The following is a 20,372-nucleotide window of genomic DNA, read 5'->3' as shown; positions in this document are numbered from 1 at the left end:
TCTTATATAACTTTATGTAAATGACAATGACAATGACAATGACAATGTCAATGTCAATGTCAATGTCAATGTCAATGTCAATGTCAATGTCAATGACAATGACAATGAAAAAAACTTCTAATGCCAACTTTTCGCAAAAACTCTTCCTGTGCCACTAAAAGTCCCTGTTAAATTGTTGCATCATTCAATATTTGCATAATTTCATTTTTTTGTTGATCATTAAAATTTCATAAAATATTGCAAAAAAATAAAAAAATTGTAAAAAAAACGTTTCAGCGTTTTTTCATATAATATTATTAAAAAAAATGCCAAAAACTTTTTTTTTTGCATTACTATTAAGAAAAAAACGTTTTGGCATTTTTCCATATAAAATTATAAAAAAAATAACGCAAAAACGTTTTTTCTTCATTTTTTATTTTTTTAACAAAAAATGTCAAGACTGATGTTTTTAATTAAAAAAACCAATATTTTTTTGATTTTTAATCACAAAAATGTCAAAGTCTGACGTTTTTAATTAAAAAAATCATTTTTTTTTATTTTTAATCACAAAAATGTCATGTCTGACGTTTTTAACTAAAAAAATCATTTTTTTTTGATTTTTTAATTAAAAAATGTCAAGTCTTACGTTTTTTAACTAAAAAAGTCATTTTTTTGATTTTTTAATTACAAAAACGTCAAGTCTGACGTTTTTTAACTAAAAAAATCATTTTTTTTTATTTTTAATCACAAAAATGTCATGTCTGACGTTTTTAACTAAAAAAATCATTTTTTTTTGATTTTTTAATTAAAAAATGTCAAGTCTTACGTTTTTTAACTAAAAAAGTCATTTTTTTGATTTTTTAATTACAAAAACTTCAAGTCTGACGTTTTTTAACTAAAAAAATCATTTTTTTGATTTTTTAATTACAAAAACTTCAAGTCTGACGTTTTTTAACTAAAAAAATCATTTTTTTGATTTTTTAATTACAAAAACTTCAAGTCTGACGTTTTTTAACTAAAAAAGTCATTTTTTTGATTTTTTAATTACAAAAATGTCAAATCTGACGTTTTTAATTAAAAAAATTATTTTTTTTATTTTTAATCACAAAAATGTCATGTCTGACGTTTTTTAACTAAAAAAGTCATTTTTTTTTGATTTTTTTAATTACAAAAATGTCAAGTCTGACATTTTTTAACTGAAAAAGTCATTTTTTTTGATTTTTTAATTACTAAAACGTCAAGCCTGACATTTTTTAACTAAAAAAGTCATTTTTTTGATTTTTTAATTACAAAAACGTCAAGCCTGACATTTTTTAACTAAAAAAATCATTTTTTTGATTTTTTAATTACAAAAACGTCAAGCCTGACATTTTTCAACTAAAAAAGTCATTTTTTTGATTTTTTAATTACAAAAACGTCAAGCCTGACGTTTTTCAACTAAAAAAGTCATTTTTTTGATTTTTTAATTACAAAAACGTCAAGCCTGACATTTTTCAACTAAAAAAGTCATTTTTTTGATTTTTTAATTACAAAAACGTCAAGCCTGACATTTTTCAACTAAAAAAGTCATTTTTTTTTATTTTTAATCACAAAAATGTCATGTCTGACGTTTTTAACTAAAAAAAACATTTTTTTGATTTTTTAATTACAAAAACGTCAAGTCTGACATTTTTAATTAATAAAATCATTTTTTTTTTTGATTTTTTATTTACAAAAACGCCAAGTCTTACATTTTTAACCAAAAAAATCAATTTTTTTTGATTTTTAATCAAATCTAACGTAAAAAATGATTTTTTAATCATAAAAACGTCAAGTCTGACGTTTTTAATAAAAAAATCAATTTTTTTTATATTTAATTATAAAAACGTTTGATGACCCGACCCAAAATTTTCGAGTCAATCTGACAGTATAATGATTATAACTCACTAATAATTACCAAGTTACTCTAGTTTCATTAAAAAAAAATCAGTAGTCCAGTTTTTTTATTAATAAAAACTGATATACTGATTTTTCTTAATAAAATCAGTTTTATTTTCATAAATAAAAATCGGTAGTCCAATTTTCAGTTTTTTTATTAATAAAAACTGATATACTGATTTTTCTAATAAAATTAGTTCATTTTATTAAAAAAAACTGGTATGATGATTTTTTAATAGAATTAATTTTTTTTTATTAAAAAACCATGATAGAACAATTTTTTCATTTTTTTTATTTAATATAATCTGATTCAGACCTATTAGATCGGACACCAATTCAAATCTTAATCCGATCTATATAGAATCCTAGCTGTAATGCTAGAAAAATTTAAATCAGATAATCAGATCAGATGATCTTTTTTTACTTCAATGAAGTAAAATGGTGAGTCTCGTAATATTTTATTACGAAACTCCAATTTTTTTTCTAAAAAAATTTGAAACTTTTATTTAAAAAAATGTTTTACCATTTTATATAATATACAGTATTATAAGGATTTCAACTTGTAAAGTTACAGTTTTGTACAGTTTATAGTACATGAGTTTTTAAATTTTTTTTATTTTCACATATTTGTTTTTTAATTTCAGGTTATAATTTCATCATTTTAGCCAAATAAAATCAACTTTCTGCAGGATTGAAACTACTTGAATATTAATTTTCATAAATGTAAATATAGTACTTGGAAAAAATTACATTTTCTTGAATTTTAACTTTTTTCTTTGTTTTCTAATTTAGAGCGCAATATCTTTACTTTGGTCAAATGAAATCAACTTTCTTTATTAATTGAAAGTTGTTCAGACATGTTGAAACTACTTGAATATTAATTATCATGAATATAGATGTAATACTTGAGAAAAAATTGCTTTTTCTTGATGATATTAACTCTTTTTTTTATTTTTTAATTTAGAACGTAATATCTTCACTTTAGTCAAATGAAATCAATTTTCTTTATTAATTGAAAGTTGTTCAGGAGGGTTGTAACTACTTGAATATTAATTTTCATAAATGTAGGTATAGTACTTGAAGAAATTGCATTTTTCTTAGTGATATCAGTCAGTAGAAATGTTACACAATTGATAAGGAGTTTTTTTGTACTAGTATGATATCATAATAAAAATTTTAGCGTAACATTGTCTTTAGATGTATATTACGTATTGTATGTAAAATTTTATTCACTAGAATTAGTTCAATTAGTTAAAAATTAACGATCTTTAAAATATAATGCTGGCCAAAATTTTTGTAACGCTGACCAAAAGTTTCGCAAATTTATAATACTGGCCTAAATTTAGTTAAAATCAAAAATTTTAAGTTTGGGTAACATCACATTTGTACAATGTAACACTATTATAAATAATTATTGGCATGTTCTTAAAAATATTTTTATATATTTTAAAAATTCAAAAATCAAGTTTATTCAGTTCAATCTGTCCAAAGAAAGTTACCCATTTTTGTTTGTTTATATAGTAAATAAATAAAACTTTTATATTTTTATGAAAAAAGACATGTTTATACAATGTAAACAGTTATTTACAAGTTTGTAAGAACTTTTTTATATTTTTAAATTTTATTCTGTTCAATCTTTTCTTCTTTTCATTATTTGTTTATTCATATAGTAAACAAATAAAAATTAATAAAAGTTTTTATCTCTTTGGTGCCATTTTGACGCGAAGTTGATAAATTTATAATATTTTACAATGTTGAACTTTGAAATTGACAATAATTCTATGTTACCATGAGAATTTGGGTTGAAAAATGTTGGAAGGGATGGTGAAAATGAAATATTTGGAGAATTTTTTGAGGAAAATGAAGAAGATAATGAAATAGAATCATATGCGGGTGAATATGATAGTGAAATTGAGGCAGAGTTATTAGAAGAAAACAATAATAGTGATAATGAACAAAACACCAACAATGAATGCGAAGGAGAAAGGAATGAAATAATTCCAAATGATATGGATGGAGGACCCATTTGCAAACCATCCAATGTACAATCTGTTTCATTAATAACACCATGTGTAATAATTGATAATATTCAAGGTACAATTAAATGATGTGGCAAAACTTACAAGCTTAGAAAGATACGAAATTTATAAGGAACATTGCAAATAGATCGAGATGCAGTTCAACAAGTCAACAATAATTATTTAGGAGTTTGTGATTCACATTTTTTATATGATCAAAATCAAATTCACAATCCCAAAGATAAAATATTAAAAGAATTTACGACTTCAGATGCTATAATTCAACATTGAAGATGTATAGGATGCAAACAATATATAACTTTCTATAGCCAAGGGGAAGGATGCAGTAACCATTCCTGGTTGGTTAATGGACGAAATGTCCAAGTACCCTGCAATGGATTGGTATATTGTAACGCATTAAAGAAACTTTCCTGTTAGAACAATCTTTAAAAATAAATAAACCAAGATGTATCTGTTGCAGTTGTTATGAATGATTGGGCGGACATATTCACAAACGTACAGGTCGAGGTAAAAAATCAAACTGTAATAGATTACATGAACAAGATATCACAAAAGGAATCAATTTTATTGCAAATTGGCTTATTAAGATTTCACATACAGACGAAGATTCCTTTTCGTCTCCCATCACTTCTTTTCGTCTTCCATCATTCCTTTTCGTTCCCTATCACTCCTTTTTGTCTCCCATCGCTCCTTTTCGTCTTCTATCACTTCTTTTTGTCTCTCATCATTCCTTTCGTCCCCCATCACTCTTTTTTATCCCTATCACTCCTCTTCATCTTCTCATCACTCCTTTTTATCTCCCATAACTCCTTTTCATCTACCATCATGCCATATTTCTCCTTTTTGTTAAAGGAGAGATCAACAATTTGTATATTTATAAATTGAAGTCATTTTTTTTTACAATAACTTTCACTTAAAAGATCTTTTAAAAGTATGTCAAACCGCCTCTCACGAAATGACCTCTTGTTTAGAGCAATATATACAATGCTTTGATCCATGATTTATTCAATCTAATATAGCTCATCATAATATGAGAGATTATAGAATTAATGAAGAATTTCAATTTTCGACAGATACTTTAATAGTATAAGAATGGAGTATTTACTGTGAATTAAATAAACGGAATTTTTTTGTAAAGATGAAAATTGTAAATAAAATAAATAAAAATCGATTCTGAATAAAAATTATATATTGTTTAATGTTAATTCTGGCTAAAATCAAGTTAATTTCGGCCAAAATTATGATCATGATTTTCGCGATGAAATCGTGAAAATCACATGTGATTTTTAAGACCATCATGACAACCCATTCTCAAGTGAGTCAGATCCGCCCATATGTTTTTGCTATAGTCTCATGATATATTATTAATGGCAGATAATTACTTTATTGTTGATATTAATTGATCTTAGGAAAAAAAACCTTTTCACGTTGATCTTTTGACCAAAATACAGCTAACGAACTTCACATAGAAAAATATTTTTTCAGTAAATAAACATATAAATTTTATTAAATTTTTGAACTCTCCGACGTGAAAAGCATAAAACAACATGGCAGAAAACACTCGCTCCAAAAATACTAAAAGACAAAACTAAAAGATACAATTTGAGAACCATTCTATAGAGCTCTGCACGGGTAAGGGTCAATTCGGGTGACCCGTCGGGTTGACCCGAAATATTCAGGTCAGGTTGTCAAATTCATGACCCGGTATCAGGTCGGGTTACAGGTTTGACCCGACCCGATTGACCTGTTAACCTGAATACTTTAGCTCAAAAAAAATGTTTATATTCTGAAATGGCGTTTTTTCATGTTACCTTATGAAAAAAATGCCATTTCGGCATTGTTTTTTATAAACAAATACGCTGAAATGGCGTTTTTCATTTTATTTTATGGAAAAATGCCGTTTCGGCATTTTTTTCACTTCTTTTATGAAAAAAATTGCCAAAATGGCATTTTTTCATATTATTTTATGGAAAAATGCCGTTTCGGCATTTTTTTTCACTTCTTTTATGAAAAAAAATCGCCAAAATGGCGTTTTTTCATATTATTTTATGAAAAAATGCCGTTTTGGCATTTTTTTTCACTTCTTTTATGAAAAAAATCGCCAAAGTGGCTTTTTTCATATTATTTTATGGAAAAATGCTGAAACGGCATTTTTCCCACTTCTTTTATGAAAAAAATTGCCAAAACGGCGTTTTTTCATATTATTTAATGGAAAAATGCCGAAACGGCATTTTTTCCACTTCTTTTATGAAAAAAATCGCCAAAGCGGCATTTTTTTATATTATTTAATGGAAAAATGTCGAAACGGCATTTTTTTCCACTTCTTTTATAAAAAAAATCGCCAAAGCGGCATTTTTCCATATTATTTAATGGAAAAATGCCGAAACGGCATTTTTTTCACTTCTTTTATGAAAAAAATCGCCAAAGCGGCATTTTTTCATATTATTTTATGTAAAAATGCCAAAATGGCATTTTTTTTTCACTTCTTTTATGAAAAAAATCACCAAAACGGCGTTTTTTCATATTATTTAATGGAAAAATGCCGAAACGGCATTTTTTTCCACTTCTTTTATGAAAAAAATCGCCAAAACGGCGTTTTTTCATATTATTTTATAGAAAAATGACCTGAATACTTTCAGGTCAGACGGGTCAGGTCGGTCAGAGCAGGTTACCCGACCTGACCCGACCTGATAAAATTTTTCGGTTCGGGTCAGACAAATTACCCGACCCGATCTGACCCGTGCGGAGCTCTACCATTCTAATCTATCAGACGAAGAAATGGTCGCAGAAACTTATAAAACTAATGAAAAAGCTTCGTCTTCAACTCAAGCAACAAAAAAATTAAAAAAATCTGAAGACTCTTCTTCACCCTTGTCTCCAAATAATAATGACAATAATATGATTATAGACGACAAAAATGAAATAGAACACCCAATTTCTTCTGAACCTGACGTCTCGTCACGTGACGTATCTACAAATGATTCGCAAATACCAATCATTAATAGCCAAGATGCAATGGACACAGATCTACCAGAAAACAATTCAGATAAAGGAATTACACAAGGATCTACAGATACACAAATTACATCTAATACAAACAATGATGTAAATTCATATAACTTAGATATTTTTAAGGAATATACACTACTTGGAAAAAAGTAGGCGGACACCATATTTATTAATTACTCAAAAACGTACATAATAAGTGGGGTCAAAATTTTAAATTTTATTAGTTAAACCATATACAAAACTAATATTTAGTTGGCCATCCATTATTCTTAATACACGCCTCAACCCTGCGTGGCATACTTTCAATTAAATTAATTAACGTATTATTAGGAATTTGATTCCATTCTTCATGTAAAGCACACTCCAATTCTCTCACATTTTTTGCAGGATTGGGACGTTTTCTAATGCGCCTTTCCAGCTCTGACCATAGGTGCTCGATAGGATTTAAGTCAGGTGACTGACTCGGCCAATTTTCTAAAATTTTAACCTTTTTTGTTTCTATCCATTTTTTAACATTTTTAGCGGTGTGGACAGGGGCGTTATCATCTTGGAATAAATAACCTCGTCCATTATAATTATTATTAATAAATGGAAGTAAATGTGATTCGAGTATTTGTATATAGTCACGATGGTTCATTTTACCATTAATTTTTATTAGCGGCCCTAACCCCTTTCCTGAGAAACAACCCCACATCATTACACCTCCACCACCATGTTTTATTGAAGGAACCATGTTTTTAACATTAAACCTTGTTCCGGGGGTTCTCCAAACACGACCTGGACCATCATTTTTAAATATAGTAAAGCGGCTTTCATCGCTCCAAATAACTGACTTCCATTTTCTAACAGACCAGTCTTTCCTTTCAATACACCAGTTTAAACGATTTTCTCTTTGTTTATCATTAAGAAGAGGTTTGAATGCTGGAATACGTGAAAAAATATTAAGTTCATGCAAATTTTTCCTTATAGTCTTGGTAGTAACTTGTAGTCCAGTTTTCTCTTGAAAATTATTTTTTATTTGTTCAGCTGATTGACGATTATTTGTTTTGACAATTTTTTTTAATGTTTTTTGGTGTTGGCAATTTAAAAGTTTAGGACGACCACTTCGTGGCTGAGTTTCAAGACTTTTTCCTTCACAAAAGATTTGAATAGTTCGGTAAACTGCTGTTCTAGAAAAGCCAAGCATTTTAATAATTTTTTGTCTGGTGGCGCCACCTTTAAATAGACCAATAATCTGGTTGCGTTCAGCTTCCGTTAAATCATACATGGTGCGAAGTAGTACAAAATCCTAATTTGTCGATCACATTTGATGGTTGTCTATAAATGAAATAACAATTACGTCATTGTTTATTTATACCATAAACTATCACGTGATAAAATTTCAGCCCAAATTATTATGTACATCTTGGAGTAATTAATAAAATATGACGTCCGCCTACTTTTTTCCAAGTAGTGTAACTCACGTTCAGACAGTCAATATATATTATTTTTCACGAGAGACCAATTTGATAAAGAAAAATCAAACAACGAAATTCTCAATGACCTAAAAAATGCATTTTTAATGGAAAATGACATAATTGAATACAAAACCAACAAAAAAGCCACCATAGAATTCTACACTATTCTTATTGGTACAGAAATAATGTTCAACAAACTTAAAGAAAAACCTGTAGCATTGTTAAACAATACTACGCCAAAAATTTATTCTCGCGATGCTATAGACAACCTGATTAATTACGATATCAACAATTTAAGGGCACGCTCAGTCAATTTATTAAATGTGCCAATCAACTATGATATAAATCTTTTAATCAAACATATAGCCAACTTTACCAGCAGCGCCATTGACAGTTATAAAGAATTTATCTCCAATAGACATATTACCAATCGCAATTTACCATCTAGAATTAAATACAATCTTAGATCGCCTACATACAAAAAAGTTACGCTTATATTCAACAAACCGAATGCAGTAAAATACTTATTATCACAACACAAATGGGGCATTTTAATAGAAAATTTTCTCATCAGAATTGTACCTATAGACGAACAACAACATAATTTTAAACATAGAACTACCCCTACGTATATAGTTACAGGGATCCCCCTCAATGCTAATGTGTTGGATTTAATTCCTTTAACAGATCATCTAAATGCACGATCCATCGAATTTCTCCCTACTAAACCAGTATCACTACACAAAGTAGCTAACATATATTGTAATATTGACGATGATAATCACGTACATATACTAAATTTGACACAAACTTTCAAGGATTCCAATTACATATTTACCCTGCCCAGAAATTTAATCTAAATAACACTTGTGGCTACTGTGGAAAGGAAAATCACAACGTCTATAATTGTAGCGAAACAGATTACACAATTATCCCACATAACAAAGAAAGAAAATATAGGAAAAAATTCTTGAAAAGACAAAACTCCTATACTCTTAATGATAATATTAAATCATTTTATGATCAAATCAAACCTTTAATGTCTTCACAACGTAACCGTCCTAGAGTTTGGAACCGGTTGTATTTTCAAAAACCGAATTTAAAACGGGTGCAACCGGTTTGACCCTTTTCAAACCGGTTTTTACAAAATCGGTTAAAACCGATTTGTGCACCCGGTTTATATTTATTGTGATAATTATATCATGATAATTATGGTAAATAAATACAAAGTCAATCACATTCTGATTTTATTTAATTAACTTATGAAATTATACTGCGATCTACATTTGAATCAGATTTGGAACAGGTTGCTACTAATTATTTCGCAACAAACTACATCATAATTAAATAGTTCGTTCTCATGAAAATAATTCATGAAAATAAATTCACACGGTATTTTAACTACTATATCAATTTGCATCCTAAAAACTTAAACATTTTTTTTTTACTATTAATAGTTTAAAAAAATGTCAAGCTCGCCATCTACATTTTCTGATTCTGAAACAATTGATGACACCAATTCCACAATATCTGATGGTGACACAATCGCACAAAATCAACGCCAAACTGTATCAACCCGAAAAAACCGCAGCCATACATTATTTTTTTTTCGTATAGCAGGAGAATTTGCTTATTGTAAAATTTGTGAATTAAATTATGTAAATACAAATAAACAAGTTTATAGCTATAGCCGGAAAGGTGGGAATACAACTAACCTAATAAACCATTTAAGGGATAAACATGGAATAACGAAGGATAATTATTTGGAATACCTGGATGAAAGTGAAGAGGTATTTTAATTTATAATTAAATCATATGATATATACAAAAAAACTTATGGATTATATTAATTATCTTACAGCCATGTGTTGAACCCACAAATCTTAATTCATCACCATGTTCTTCTAAACGACAAGAACTAATTACCAGAAAAGTTACTACTTTTATTGTCAAGAATGTCCAACCTTTATACATTCTACAAAACCAAGCATTTCAAGATCTTTTATTGACATGTGAGCCGGGTTATAAAATCCCTTGTGATAATTCTATTAAAAATGTGCTTTATTCAGCATACACTTGGAGTAAAGAGCAACTTCAGTCCTTGTTAAGAAACACAGCAGTAGCAGTACATTTAACAACTGATCTTTGGACATCCAAATCCCGGCATAGCTATATTTGTGTAACTGCAACATGGTTAACTTCAGATTTTGAATTCCAAGAAGCTTTATTGTCATGCAATCACCTTTCTTATCCTCATACTGGTGAGGTTATTTGTGACGAATTGTTTCAAATATTAGAAAATTGGGATTTAACTACAACAGCTTTTACAATAGCCACTGACAATGGCATGAATATGGTAAAAGCTGTTCGTTTATTAAGAGAAAACTATCTTGAACAAATTCAACACCAATCTTGTGTTGCACATACTTTGCAACTTTCAGTAATGGAAGGTTTGAAGCAATGTAAAGCATTTCATCGTCATATAAAAAGTTTACAGACCTTTTTTCGCTTACCTAAACAAGCAGAAAGACTTCATGCAGCACAACAGAATCCTCAAACAAATTCATCTGAAAATGAATATGTGAATCCACTAGAAGTTTTGACAGATGTCAAAACTCGGTGGAATTCAACTTATTTAGCATGGAAGCGAGTTCTTGAGTTGCATAATTTTATGAGAAGTGTATCTACAGATTTACTTTCAAAATCTGACCGAGCATCACAAAAAGAAGGTGAAAAATTGGAGCGATTATGTTTAACCCCAGATGAAAAAATATAAATTTTCAGTTTGTTTATCTTTTCTATACAAATTTAAATTTTTATTAATGTTTATACTTTTACAATAGATTTCTCCAACAAATGGTCATTACTTTGGAACCTTTTGAAACTATAACACGCAAAATTAGTGGTGCAAAATATTCAACATTAAGCCTTGTTGTTCCATATATATATATACTCAAAAATAACTTTGCACCTAATGAAGAAAATGAAACCTTGGAAATGTATCTTAATTTAGTTTATGGTTCTAATGGTGAAGAAGAGGATTCTGAAATGGTTAGTGATGATGAATATATTCCATCAGGTGCCCTATAAAAAAAGAAAATTCAGAATTTGTCCTGAAAAGTATGGAAAATGTCCGGAAATTTTTCGTGCGTCCAGAAAACATTCGGAAACGGTCATGTTTTGGAACATTTTCCGGACGCTCGATTCTGGACAAATTCTGGACAAATTCTGGAGTGTCAAGAAAATGTCTGGAATTTGTGCGTCCGGAAAGTGTTCCAAAACGTGACCGTTTCCGAATGTTTTCCAGACGCATGAAAAATTTCTGGACATTTTCCATACTTTTCAGGACAAATTCTGAATTTTCTTTTTTTATAGGGGTGGGACAAGACAACATTGGCAGTATTCACATCGTCAATTTCATTATCAAAGACGTGGAAATACACAAAATCGAGGTCGAGGTCGAGGTCGAGGTCGTAGAAGGGGTGGAGCATCCACATCTCATCCAGTTGAACCAAATTTGGATGATATAAATATTGTAGAATACTTGCAACCAGTAAATACAGAAGGCTTATTACAAAAAGTTCGTGCAGCCATTTACTTATCTTTGGATGAACTTTGGCCGGTGCCATCTAATATTATGCTTGTTGCAACATTTCTGGATCCTCGTTTTAAAAACTTTGATTGGTGCAATGGCAATGATAAAGATGAAGCTAAAGAATTAGTTCAAGTATTATATAATGATGCAAAAAAGGACATTTCACCTAGAGATAGTATTAATAGCATTATTACTAGTTCTTCAGATGATGATGATGATATTTTCAAAGCATTAAAAGGTAAGGAAACAAATGTAAGAGATGATGATGAAGTTGTACTTTATTTGCAACAAAAACAAATCAGATTGAAGGATGATCCATTAAAGTGGTGGTCAGTTAATGAAGTTATTTTACCAGTTTTAGCTCAAATTGCAAGAAAGTATTTATCCATTCCTGCAGCATCCGTGCCAAGTGAGAGACTATTTTCGGACGCAGGCAACCACATTTCAGCTAGGCGAACTCGATTGTCTCCAGATTTAGTAGACAAAATGCTGTTCTTAAAGAGAAATAGTGATATTTTTGATATTTTTCCTCCATTAGATTAGTTCAATAGCTGTAATTTTGGTTTTTGTATATAAATTTAGCTTAATAAACGATATTGATTAATAAAAATACGTTACGCAAAATGATCAGCACTTAAAAAATTTATTGTGCCGGAAAAAGTATTATATTTTACAAAAAAAATAATACAATTATTTATTTATAATTTTTTTTTATTATTATTTTTTATAAATTTTATTTAATTATATACATATAAAAATTTACTATCTAACATTCTATTTTATAAAATTGATCGGAGTTAAATTTAAAATTGAGCATAAACTTTTATTAATATCAAACCGGTTTGGACATCCGGTTGCACCCGCTTTAAACGCAAACCGGATTTTGGAATATGAATCGGGTCAAACCGAATTGTCAAAAAATCGGTTGGAACTGAATTTTAAACCGGTTGGTGCAACCGGTTCCAAACTCTAAACCGTCCTAATCTAAACGGTCACCATATTACAAGACCATTACCTAACCATGGTTACTAAAATAAAACACCTCATAATTCTACTACTATTCCTTGTGATAAATGCCATAATCGTGGTCTCGCATCTCATTCCACAATCATACCAGATAACGACATGAACAACTGGGATGTTAATCCACATAACGCTAACGCCACCAAACCCACAATCAAAGGTAAACAAAGGGCATCAGACAACTCCAACAACGATGAACTGCTTAATAGAATTGCCCATTTGGAAACAATTATTAAAGATCTCAACTCAGAGGTAATGGGCTTAAAAATTACAGATAAACAACATAAAGAGGATATTACATTTTTAAAGGAACAAGAAAAACGACATGCAATCAACATGGAAAAACTCAATCAACATTTAACAACGATCAATGAGAATATGGTAAAACAAGCCGCTACAATTAGTGGTGTGCCAAAAATAGTATCCTTCCTCGAAACCATGGAACAGAATGGATTTTTCTCACAATTTAACGATAACAACTACACGTATGGATCAAACAACTACAGTTATCCTCCTCATGATGAATTCGTCACTGAAGAACATCTTCAAAAAGAATATAATGATTCACAAAGCGGATATGAATCATCTAGTACAGTTGAAACTCATAACGTATTCCCAGACACAGACTATACTCCTTCAAGACCTACAGGAGGTTATCCCACTATCACTTCTTCCATCAGTAACAAATTTGGTAATATGCTTGGCTTAGGCCACAGGCAACAATAGTAGATTATAATCTACCACATAACGAGTTATATCTCTCAAACTATCAGGGTGGACTAATGATGGACACAAATTTATTTGATACCGATCGGCCTCTAAACCCGATCAATAATTTTTCTTCTATTTCTTCTTCACTTAATAATTCAAAAAACCAAAAAAATCAAAAAAATCAAAAAAAAAATTATAATAACAATGATAAAACAACCAAAAAAAGAAATTATATGAAGCTAGGGTTTAAAGGGGATTTTCTGGAATATTCAAATTTTAATACATCTTCTTCGATCAACTTTGCGACTTTAAACCTACAAGGAGGTTTTGAAATAAACAAAAAACATGATTTGATTACATATATAATTGATTCAAATATTCATTGTTTACTTTTAACTGAAACTCATCTGAAAGACCCTAAAAATATTCCTACAACACGCCTTAAAGCAACACCGTTCAAATATGTACAAAACAACGATAATATAATTTTCTATATTATTCATAATCCTTCACCTACACAATCAGCAAGTGGTGTTTCAGTTATCTTATCTTCATTATTATACCAACGTATTCAAAAAATTGAACATATCCCTGGTCGTCTTATACACATTACCTTTTTCTTTAGAAGACACGAACAATTACATGTCTTAGGAATTTATTTACCTCTGATAACGTCATCAAAAAATAATACTGAAACACTAAAATCCATTAATATGTATATTAAAACACATTTGGATTCAAAAAATCAATTCAAAAAAAATATTATCATGGGAGATTTTAATATTAATCCTCATAAACCCAATACGACGTTAATGACAAATGATATAGAAAACAATAATAATGGTGATGTGACGTTAGCGTTTTATCACAAAAAATTTTTAACAATTTTACAACAACATACTTATAAAGATATCGTTAAAATTTATAATGATACACCTTCTTATACTTTTAAAAACACTTCAAATCATACGTCATATATAGATATAATCTTTGTTTCACCTAACCTTATTTCTCATACAATTTGTGCTTCTATAATAGATGCCCCTATACATACCGATCATAGGTTAATTTTGGTTGCTTTAAACCATAAATTTTTTAACCCATCTAATATCAATTTTATCAATAATACACCAGATTCTATAGAATTAAATAGAAAAAATTCTTTAGCACATAATGAGAGATATAATTATAAGAAAATTATGAAAGATCAATGGCGAGATTTCAAAAATTTTGTTTGGGATAATTTCTTATTACGTTCCACTAAAAATCCTACATCAAATAATCCTCAAAAATACATCAATATCACTTTTGAAAATATAGTACAAAGTATTCAATCAGCAATTAACGCAATTAATTTCCCTATAATCAAAAATAATCATCTGCAATTTGATATCACAGGTCGAAATGCTAAAAATCAGCAAAAAAATGGCGCGAAAAGCAGTGGTTATTCTTGGCTATTCTTGGCTATTCTTGGCTGTTTTTGGCTATTTACGAATTAACCTATACTATTTGTAAATAGTTTATACAAATTTGCGAATAGTTTATGCGATTTGCGCCATTTTTTTGCCTATTTTTGATCATTTGACGTGTGTATGTCATACAAGATCAGAATATTAGAAAATGATCAACATTATATTTCACGTCTAATTAGAAATTTAAATAGATATTTTACACCACAAACTTCTAATATTCATATTTCACAGAATTTTTGGAACAGTGTAGCCATAGATACTGAAGTAATCGCATAATATGGAGGAATAATATGGAATAAAAGATCAAACAATAGAAAGTCACATGATTGGATGAAATTAATCGGAAAGGATAAACTTTTAGGAGAAGAAATGATCTACATGATGTAATGTTTATTAAATGATTAACGGAGAACCAATAGATCAAGTAGGGAGTTGATCGATGTGGCTTAGCAACCAGTTTATCAAGTTCAACAATAGGAACACACAGGTCGAAATGCTAAAAATCGGCAAAAAAAATGGCGCGAAAAGCAGTGGCTATTCTTGGCTATTCTTGGCTATTCTTGGCTGTTTTTGGCAATTTACGAATTAACCTATACTATTTGTAAATAGTTTATACAAATTTGCGAATAGTTTATGCGATTTGCGCCATTTTTTTTGCCTATTTTTGATCATTTGACGTGTGACAATTAGGAGGAGTAATCATAAGCCACAAATGATAAATCATATAAAAAGGAAGGATAGCGAATTAAAGGAACAAAAAAATAGGAACATGTAAAATATTAATGAACTGCAGCCGCAGTAGAAGGATAGCGGACGAGACGCAGTAGAAAAGATAGCACAGCCACAAAAGATGGATCTTTACGATATAATATTTGAGAGATTATTTTATTTTAAAGAAAAGATAGCACAGCCACAAAGATGGATCTTTACGATATAATATTTGAAAGATTATTTTATTTTAAAGAAAAGATAGCACAGCCACAAAAGATGGATCTTTACGATATAATATTTGAAAGATTATTTTATTTTAAAGAAAAGATAGCACAGCCACAAAAGATGGATTATATCTTTACGACATAATATGCGAAAGATTATTTTAAAGAAAAGATAGCATATTAAAATAGTATAACATATTAGAAAAGATAACATATAAAATAGCATATAAGATAGCGCATAAAAGATAACATATAAAATATTAGAAAGAAATAAGAAGTAAGAAAAGAAAGAATAAGAAAGTTGGTTTAAATAGGAGCGGAATGGGAGGTGAATTCCACAGTCGTTAGATACGATGTAAAACTTTAAGTAAATTAGTTAATTGTGAATTTTATGAAGAATAAATAAAATACCCTTTATATGAAAATTAATTGTTTCGATTGTTTTTGTTACTATTTTCTTATGATGAAAAAGTAATTTTGTTTAATTAATTGTCAGTAAAGCGTAATGTTATTTTAAAGGTAATAGGTTCGCCCTAAACTTTATTGTAATGTTCGCTTAATTAATTTTAATTGGACAAATTCATGGTGAATTTAATGTCATAACAAGAATTATGAAATGAATAAAATATAAACTTTTGTAAAGAGAACTATCGTATTTTGAAAGAAGATAATGGATGAAATATCATGGCGAGAGCTATCGCAATTTGAAAGTTAAGTAGTAATAAAACTAAACCAAGCAAGAATATTAATGTTTCGTGGAGAACGAATATACATTAAAGCAGGGAAGCTTGTTTACCGCTGGGTGGCAGACGGGGGTGACAATTTGGTGCATGCTCTGAGAAAGGAAATGTTGACTTTACGTCGACATTTTGACTATCTTCATATAGTCAAGTACCTATGCGGTATTAAGAAGGAAACGGTTAACAACTAAGTGAATTGATCACTCGCGAAGGGAAAGATCGTTCCGATCATGGTACCGACGTGGTATTCTGAAGAATCTGAACTCAGAAAAAGAGGTATTAGAATTAAAATATAATATTGGGGAAAAAGGTTGTAAGTACCTGAAAAACTTAAAATGGGAACGGGCGAAATAGCGATATTATACACCTACCTTAGGAATTATAAAAAGAAGGATGCGGTGATATGATGGAATATAATGAACTCGTTTCAAAATAATAGATTTATTACAGGAAAATCCGGAAAGTATTGTAGTAAGTCACAAAAGTTGTCGTCTTTGAAGTTTTCGCGCTAATAATTGTAAAACCAAAAAAAAATTAAGGAAGCCCTCGTAAGATGTTGTATTCTGGGAGGGGCACCATTGTATTTTGCAGATGCCAGAAGTTCCTGGGGATACAATGTTGTAACGAAAAGTTGACGAGTAAGCTATAAACTCAAGGGTTACGTGGGAACCTGTTACCAAAACACAAGGGTTGCGTGGGAACCTATTTAAAACACAAGGGTTACGTGGGAACCTATTACAAAAACACCGGCTGTGAATATAACTTCTTCGGATGGGAATCGAAATAATTGGACTCAGACGTGAGTGGAACATCTCCCTACTGAAAGCATTTTGAGAATGCGTAACTGAATTCACAAGGCAAAAAGAGAAACCATTGTGAGTATAATTTCTTCAGATGGAACTGAAAGCATTGAGGGAAATGCGCAACTGAACTAATGAAAAGAAGATAAGTATTATGGGATAAAATGAATAGCAAACCTCGAAACTACTATACTTCATTGTGAAGGTAAAGGCAAGCCGAGTATAGGTTATTAAATTGTAAAAGATAATAAATAAGAAGAAACACCGTTAAATAAGTATAAATGTGTGTGTCGCATAAGTGTAGATGCGTGTGTCGCATAAAGTATAATATGTTGTGTGTCGACATAATGGTTATAATAAGAGTTAGTACAAGATTGAACAAAGAAGATATTTTGCGTAATATTAAATATATGGATGTAAAGATTACATATATAATGAAAAAGAACTAAAAATTCACGAACTTTAGAAGTTATGAGAATTTTAAAGTTCGTGAAATGCGAAAATTATAAATTTCGATGATAAAAGAAAATTTTGAGGCGCAGTAAAAACTTGGAAAATTTTTGAAATTTTTAGAATGCGCAGTAAAAACCTCCGCAGTCTGAGAAGATTGTGGACTTAAAATAATTTTTGAAATTTTAGGGCGCAGCAAAAATTAATGGTGAAATATGGCGCAGTAAATATATATATGAAGTTATGAAAGATAAGAATAGCAGAAGAAACTTGTAAAAATCAAAAAAAAAGAGGATTTAAAGATTGAAAGATTAACATAAGAATATTATGAATAAGTAAAAGATTTAGAAAAAAAAATAAGTTGTTAAATGAATATTCATAATGAAAGAAAGATTATACATTCAATATAGGTAATAGGAAAGGACAATATAGTAAAGGATGGTTAGAAGATCAAAATAGAAGCGATAAAAATGATATATAAGAGAGCGGAATTTCAATTTGAATTCTGGATGAATATTTATAATAATTTAATTGGAGTATACGATGGAATGGTACCATCAATGGGAAAGTGAATATAGGTAGAGCTCCGCATGGGTCGGGTCGGGTCAGGTTACCTGGTTAACCCGAACCGATATTTTTTTTCGGGTCGGTTCAGGTCGGGTAACCTGTTCTGACCCGACCCGACCTGTTGACCCGAAAGTATTTGGGTTAAATTCAGGTCACTTTGGGTAACCCGGTTACTTCGGGTAAACCGAAAGGTTTTATAACTGAATTACTTAAAAAGATAGTTAAATTCACACTTATCCAAATTCCAAAATCAAAATTTTTACAATTTTAAAATTCAATCGGTTAGTTTGGATTATATTACAGCAAATGCCGAATCGCGTATTGACGTAACGTAATATATTTATACTGACGTTTGTAACTGACGTAATTTATTTTTTAAATATTTTATGTTACGTACAAAGAATTTTTTATTAAAAAAACAATAATAATTTTATCAAACATCTAACATTTCCGATCTTTACTAACAAACTTATAAAAAGAATTTCAAGTCCAATGCTATTTACTAAAGAAAAAAAGAAAAAGGGAACGTTGGTGACGTTCCAGTAAAATAAAAACTAATTCGGCCCCATTAACGTCACTGTTTGTTTCTTCAACTCCACCAGTAACAAACACAAATACAAACACGACCACAGTCACGTACGAGAAGAATTTCAGGACATATTAAACATCAAAAATCTTTAAAGAATTGAAGGTTCAAGGGGATTAATTGCTGAAGAAAATTCTGATGGATCGCGTCGAACAATTATTACTATAGTAAACCCTCTCCACCCCCTTTAACCTACCCTTTCGCAAGAGAATTCCAAGTCCGAATGCAAGTTCCTAAAGAAAAAAAGAAAAAAGAATGTCAGTGACATTCCTACTTCCTACAGCAAACCTCCCTTCCCTCACACCTTTTAACTTACCCTTTCGCAAGAGAATTCCAAGTCCGAATGCCAGTACCTAAAGAAAAAAAAAGGAACGTTAGTGACGTTCCTATAACAAAAGAAAACCATATACTTAACTTACTCTTTCACGTATTCAAGTCCGCGCGACGGTTCCTAAAGTATTTCTGTAAAAAAATAATTTTTTTAATAATTAAAAACCGAAACAAGTCAAGTCAACCCTTAATAGTATATCCTACAAAAAGAAAAGAAACGTTAGAACGTTTCTTAATTAATAAACACATCCGCACACTCCCGCTCCGTCCCCGTTTACCTCTATTCCTGATCATCACCATTCTAAAAGAAGAGACCGTTCCTAAAGAAATAAGAATATATAAAGCAAGTAAAAAAAAGAAAAAACCGAAAAATCATAAAATCAAAAAAAAATTAATTAAAAAAAAGATCAGATAATCAAACTGATCATTCGATTCGAGTCGATCTTTTCCCGATTCTGAATCAATTTTTCTTGAGGCGAAATTTAATGAAACAGTCTATTAAAGACTGGAAAAAAATTTTTAATTTATTTTTTTAACAAAATGGTCTGTTAAAAGACCGAAAAACAAATATTTTTTTTATTAAGTTTAATGAAACGGTCTGTTAAAGATCAATTTAACGCGTTAACTAATAATAGCTATACCATACCAATATTCCTAATTTATTCATGATTTGTGGCTTGATGACTTTTTGATAAATGATCAGCTATGTTCGTGTAATATCTATTTCTCCCTCAACCAAAAAAAAAAAGTTCAAACAATTAA

The 20,372-nt window shown here is 29.6% G+C and overlaps 3 protein-coding genes across 3 annotated transcripts; all 3 read left to right on the top strand.

Moving 5' to 3' along the window:
• Positions 1–3,455: 3,455 nt before the first annotated feature.
• On the top strand, positions 3,456–4,205 carry OCT59_029207 (uncharacterized protein; the record flags this gene model as incomplete). Its single annotated transcript, XM_066142245.1, has 3 exons — positions 3,456–3,490; positions 3,716–3,990; positions 4,063–4,205. 3 exons carry the CDS (start codon positions 3,456–3,458, stop codon positions 4,203–4,205), a joined length of 453 nt encoding a protein of 150 aa, XP_065994555.1.
• A 2,508-nt stretch (positions 4,206–6,713) lies between these two features.
• OCT59_029206 (uncharacterized protein) lies at positions 6,714–7,097 on the top strand (the record flags this gene model as incomplete). The annotated part of the gene is made up of 1 exon (XM_025325845.1): positions 6,714–7,097. One exon carries the CDS (start codon positions 6,714–6,716, stop codon positions 7,095–7,097), a length of 384 nt encoding a protein of 127 aa, XP_025179159.1.
• A 6,024-nt stretch (positions 7,098–13,121) lies between these two features.
• On the top strand, positions 13,122–13,745 carry OCT59_029205 (uncharacterized protein; the record flags this gene model as incomplete). The annotated part of the gene is made up of 1 exon (XM_025310747.1): positions 13,122–13,745. The coding sequence occupies one exon, from the start codon at positions 13,122–13,124 to the stop codon at positions 13,743–13,745; it is 624 nt and encodes a 207-aa protein (XP_025179158.1).
• Between the last annotated feature and the right edge of the window lie 6,627 nt (positions 13,746–20,372).

This window comes from Rhizophagus irregularis, chromosome 9 (assembly GCF_026210795.1).
Source record: "Rhizophagus irregularis chromosome 9, complete sequence".
Taxonomy (NCBI): domain Eukaryota; kingdom Fungi; phylum Glomeromycota; class Glomeromycetes; order Glomerales; family Glomeraceae; genus Rhizophagus; species Rhizophagus irregularis.
The sequence above is the reverse complement of the archived record's forward strand: the minus strand, read 5'-3'. Positions and strand labels throughout refer to the sequence as shown.